We start from the raw sequence: 5,580 nt of genomic DNA, 5'->3' as shown, positions 1-5,580 counted from the left end.
ATCCTCCTGCACCCTGCAAGGTCTCAAGGTCTAGACACACGTGAGGGGTGGTGAGAGTGTTGACACCATGAGGAACACCAGGACTCACGGCACAACGTGGCCGTCCTCCAGGTCACCACCTTGCCGTGCTGGGCACACACGTGGGCATAGGCAGCAATGGCATCACAGAAGCAGGCACAGTCCCCAATGGACTCGCAGGAGCAGGTGTCGTAAATGCAGACATCCAGGTATGGCTCAGGATCCACCTGCAAAGGGAGCCAGCCTCAGGTGGCGTAGGCCTCAGGCCAGGAATTAGGAGCTCGGGCCCTCAGTCTGGGTGAGAGTGTCCTGGAGGGTAATTTAAGGTCAAGGGGGCTCCAGAGTAGAAGGAGAAATGTAAGTCAATGATCCCAAAGAGGGAATGGGTAAAAGGGCGAGATTCCCTATTTCCAGCCGGGATCCCAGCAAGAGAAGTAGAATGAAGTAGTGCTCATCTTTCCCAGAAGGAGATGCGCCCAAGGATCTTTCAGAACATTCCCTCTACCCATCTGCCCACCTCCCTGCTCAGTTATCTGTCCACCTCAATCACCCACTCCCACCCTCACATATGTTTGGGTTTAACATAAACACAAACACAGAGCCATGCAACTCACTCTCATCCTTTGCCCCAATACAGCAAAAAAGTGGGAAAAACACCAGGGTCCCTCCACCTGCCGCCCTGGAGAACAAATGATATCTTATCTCCAAGGATGCTGGATAGTAGACCAAACTGGGCACACCAAAACCTTGACCCCAAGTCCACACCATCCATGTGCAACCACACTAAATGCTTCCCACCCCTCCTTGCTCCCCAAACATGCTGCTACACACTGGCCTTTTAGGGTAGTTGTAATAGAAATGAATTTAGACACTAAGTGGGTAGTTGTTTCCGAGACTTTCCAACAGTCCTGATGCCCATGACTCCTCTCCCTGCCTTCACTCTTCCCGCTCCGTTTCCACCAAACCAGGAATCCTAAGCATCCTTTAGAGTCCTCAAGGACTGAAAATCATTGGCTAGATAAAAAGAGATCTGCATGTTCCACCAGTATCCCCCACATTGGCGGTGCCACGCTGCTGCATGTATGCACGCATGGCTGTGTGTACACGGACACACGTCTCCCATACACATGCCCACATTCATGTGTGTGAATGCACACACACACACACAGAGAACTGTACTTCACTTTGGGGAATTCCTCACCATTCTTTGAGATAAAGACAAAAAAAAAAAGGAGTCACAAAATAAGGACTCAAAATTAGCAGAGTTAAGGCCAGAAAAGAGTTTTTTTAAAACAAGAGAGCACCAGAAGGTATTTCAGGCGGAGGCTGGGGGTGGTTCAAAGGTCAGAAGACAGAGAGAAGTAACCGGCTCTGGTGTTGACACAATATGCAATAGGGAATAGACCCAAGATCGAGCCAAGGCACATGCCAAGAAAAGTCCCTTCTTATGTAGAAGGGACAAGTTTTACCAGGCATTGCTTCCTTTAGAAACTGTTGATTTTCCTTTTTGTTTCCTAGCTAAACCCAAAAATCCAGTGACATCTTGATGCTGATCATGTCGAGACTTCAGGTAGTGGCCACCTTAGGAGGGCATGCTCTGAGTGTCCACACCACTAGGCCAAGCCATAGGACTGGTCTGCCCTATCCCCCTGAAGGCCCTCACCAGCTTGTTGCAGGCTTGGAAAATGTTACTGGTAAGGATTCTACAGGAGGAATCCACCATCGTCTGCTTCATGATGTTGTTGTAACAGGTGGCAGGGGGCGAGTCCAGCAGCACCTGGGAACAGGGCAAGAGTGCTCAGATAGACCAACTGTCAGCCAATCAAACTGGGGTTACTCAAGCCAGAGGATCCAGAGACCCTCCTCCCCAGCTCCACCACCACCTGCAGTTCATACTATCCACCACCCACCTTCCAACCCCCCGACAACGACAACGGGAAGCAGGAGAGACACGCCAGGAAGCAGCCTCTCAGGCTCAGTGCCCACGGAGGCCCCAGGCGTACCTTTCTGGTGTCAGCACACTGAGAGCTCACTTTCCAGGAATTCCCAAAGTCCACAGGATCTTCCTCCACTTGGAGGCTGCTGCTGGTGAAGTCATTGTTCTGGATGCCATCAAAATTCCCACACAGGCCACACACCCTGTCCTTGAGAGACAAGTTGGGAGGATGAGCAGTTTAACTTCAGGGCACACGCTCCGGTTGGGGGAGGAGGAGGAGCCAGGCAGCAAAGGATGGGCAAACTAGTCCCTGCTGCGAGCTTCCACTGGGCTTCCTCACTGCCCCATTTTAAAGTTAAGGAAACAAAGGGATGCAACTTTCCCATGTCACACAGTCAGCCAATGGAAGAGGGGAGAATCAGGCATCCTTGGCCGTGGACTCCCTAGTGGGAACAGCAAGGACATAGGCTGAAAGGAGCAATTGTCACATCAGTAAGAGTGTGACATGTAAGGAGGGGGTCTTACACACAAAAATCAAGAACAAGAAAACCCACATGGGAAGAAACAAATGACGTCCTCCCAGCAACACCAATTTGCACAGGTGAATCAAGAAAGGACGTTGTGTTTCTTGGGAGTGAAATAATGGACCATGACACAGTCTGTCTCAAAACTTTCATAGTGACCTACACACAGGTATCAAAACATCACACTGTATCCCATAAATATGTATAATTATGTGTCATCAAAAAAAGAACCAAAGCAAAAACAAACTTGGGAAAGAACTAATGATATTTGGAAAAGAAAAGGTGCTATATTTTCACAACATATTTAGAGCTCTGTCTTGGAACAAAAAGAAATGGTGTATTCTATTTTGCTTCAATAAGCAGAATTTGGCTTGGTACAATGGGTGTTACTGGGAAACACAGAAGAAGAATGTTCTCACAGTTGAGCAAAACACCAAAGATTTTTGCGTGGCCTAACGGTCCCCACCGCATGGCTACCACCCCTCCCTGCCTTTGTGAACCTCCATTCACCCAAGTTTCTCCTCTCCAGCCAGGCTGGCCTCTGTGTAAGAACATTTGAGACACCTGCCACCATAGGACCTTGTCCCACGCTGTTCCACCTGCCTGAATTATCTCCCCCTGTTACTTACCTGGCTCCCTCCCTCTCTCATCTGTCCTCTCTTCAAACAGGTCTCATCAGACCAGCCTATCTAGGAGAATATCCCCACTACAATATGATATCTACCAGGGTTAAGAAAGGCAAAATAGTGGCTCCCTTAAAGATGCCCACATCCTAACCCCCAGAACTGTGAATATGTTACCTTACATGGCAAAAAGAACTTGGACAATATGATTGGGTTAACAGCTTGAGATGGGGAGATTGTCCTGGATCATCCAGGTGAGCGCAATGCCATCACATGGTCTGACAAGAATGTGCAAGGTGATGTGACAGATGGAGCAAAGAGAGATTGGAAATACTGTGCTGCTGGCCTTGGACATGAAGGATGGGGCCACAAGCCATGGGACACAGGCAGCCTTCGGAATCTAGAGAAGCCTAGGAGAGGGATTCTCTCTCAGAGCCTCCAGGCGATCAGATGCACCTGTGACACTGAGTGTAGACTTCTGATCTTCAGAACCATTGATGATAAATTTATGTGCTTGTTTAAGCCAGTAAGTTTGTGATAATTTGCTATAGCAGTGATAGTAAACTAATACAAGGGCAATGCAGACACAGATTGATTTTTTTTCTCTGCTATGTCTATACTACCTAGGACAGTGCTTGATACATAATAGGAATTTAGTAACTAATCATTGAAGAAATGAATGCATGGATTGTTAATGCTTTCCAAAATGGAATGGGCTGCCACAGAGAAGTAAGGGCACTCCTCACTGGCATATGCCTCCCAAAAGCGGACGGCATCATAAGAGAGGCTATGGAAGCCACTCCTGCCAAGACTAAATCAGTCACCCTGGTAGAGAGAGCCACTGTCCACATGGACACCACTTAGCGAAATCACTAAAGTCCCAACAAACTTCAGAACCCTGGACAAACACGGTAACCTTTCTCAAAAGTTGGTAATCAGCATTTTTACAAATAGGTCTCAAAAGGTGCTGGCCTATGGCTCCCAGGTAGGGCCACATCCCAGCATATTTTGCAGTGTTATAATAACATATATGATTTGTTCACCTCTTTAGGTTCCGAAACCTAAAGAAAACCTAGTACTGCCTAATCCTTTACTTTCCTTCTATTGTGGAAATGAGCTGTATGCCCAGCAAGGCCAGCCGACCCTTCCTGCACACAGGCAGCCTCGGTAGAAGGCCCAGGCTGGCTCTCAGCCCTGAGTAGCAGCTGCTTTATTTGTGCAGGAAGGGAGGCTGCACTGAGGACCACCTTCCCCCATGACAGCCCAGAGAGGCCAAGAGCTGCTGCTCAGGGGCTGAAGAAGGTCCAAACAACAAGTCCCAGGAAGATGAAGAGGCATCCAGAAAGCCACTGACCTGATAGGTCTGCTTCAGGACAACAGAGATGGCCAGGCGGCGGTCCCAGACCACAGAGAGGGCCTTGCCCAGCAGCAGAATGACGTAGCGGCCAGACTCCACCACCTCAAAGTGAGTCTCATCCTCCATGGGCTGCTTCACGTTCACCTGCAGGAAGACAGAGCAGGCGTGCTGAAGGCCCAACACGACAGCCAGATCTTTCCCACACCGCACCCACCTGTCTCCACCGCCCACGGGCACGGGAGCCAACCCTGCAGACGGCACGTGCCATCACCCCACACAGTGGGCTCGCCCCACAGGGCCAGTGCCACACCTGGGCAGTTCCGTGTCCACTGCACCTACCGCTCTCCAGGAACACATGACCTGGGATGATAAAACAGGCGGCAGTGAAATCACAACTACGAGACTGAAGTACAGTGACACCAATAAACAGAAAGCATCCCTTACTTCACCAAAAGTGCTTTGTTAGCACTCCGTCACTAAGTACAGTGGTCCCTAGAGAGGTTTCCAACGTGGCAATGATTTTCAGCATCTCTAGTCCATTGTTATTAAAACGTATCCCCTATAGAAATAAGCACTAGGCCAGCCTTCCCTGCATCCCACCGCCTTCCGCTCTCTGTGCTGCTGGAGTCAGGAGTCAGAGCTGGAACCAGAACCGAGGAGCTCACTCAGCGCTAGAGGCAGGAATCACACATTTCAGCTTCCAGAAGACTCTAACCAGTGCCACCACTGTCCTCTGCCCTACACACAGCTGTCTTTTGAAAGAGACTGACATTGCTGACTCTCAGTCAATTGGTCACACTTGCTGATCAGTTTTCTTCCATAATTAGGGATTCACCTTCCATCCCCTGATGCCAATGGTAGGTAAGTGCAGGAAGGCAGGGATGTAGGCTGGGCTTGGGAGAAAATGAGGACACCGGGGCAAATGTCAGCCACACCCTGGGTCTCCCTAGCCCTACACATAGAGCAGCTGAGCCAAGACTGTGGCCTAGGGATGACCAGCCACATTAAATATAGGTTTCAGGGCCCCACCCAGACCTACTATGTCAGAATCTCAAGACAGAGTCCCAGGATCATGAGATTACTGCCCACGCTTCTGAGAACCACTTCCTAAGCTCACAGTAT

General features: G+C 49.6%; 1 protein-coding gene across 1 annotated transcript in view; it reads right to left on the bottom strand.

Moving 5' to 3' along the window:
* The window catches only part of VWF (von Willebrand factor), a 147,272-nt gene that overhangs the window by 61,575 nt on the left and 80,117 nt on the right, over positions 1 to 5,580 (bottom strand). The window contains exons 22-25 of the mRNA XM_003796416.3: positions 4,456 to 4,602; positions 2,022 to 2,162; positions 1,682 to 1,795; positions 89 to 245 (exon numbers count right to left, since the gene is read on the bottom strand). Coding sequence (XP_003796464.1) covers positions 89 to 245; positions 1,682 to 1,795; positions 2,022 to 2,162; positions 4,456 to 4,602 — 559 coding nt within the window. The remainder of the gene's footprint in view (positions 1 to 88; positions 246 to 1,681; positions 1,796 to 2,021; positions 2,163 to 4,455; positions 4,603 to 5,580) is intronic.

Source organism: Otolemur garnettii, unplaced genomic scaffold (genome assembly GCF_000181295.1).
Source record: "Otolemur garnettii isolate 467f Iridium unplaced genomic scaffold, OtoGar3 scaffold00104, whole genome shotgun sequence".
NCBI lineage: Eukaryota > Metazoa > Chordata > Mammalia > Primates > Galagidae > Otolemur > Otolemur garnettii.
The sequence above is the reverse complement of the archived record's forward strand: the minus strand, read 5'-3'. Positions and strand labels throughout refer to the sequence as shown.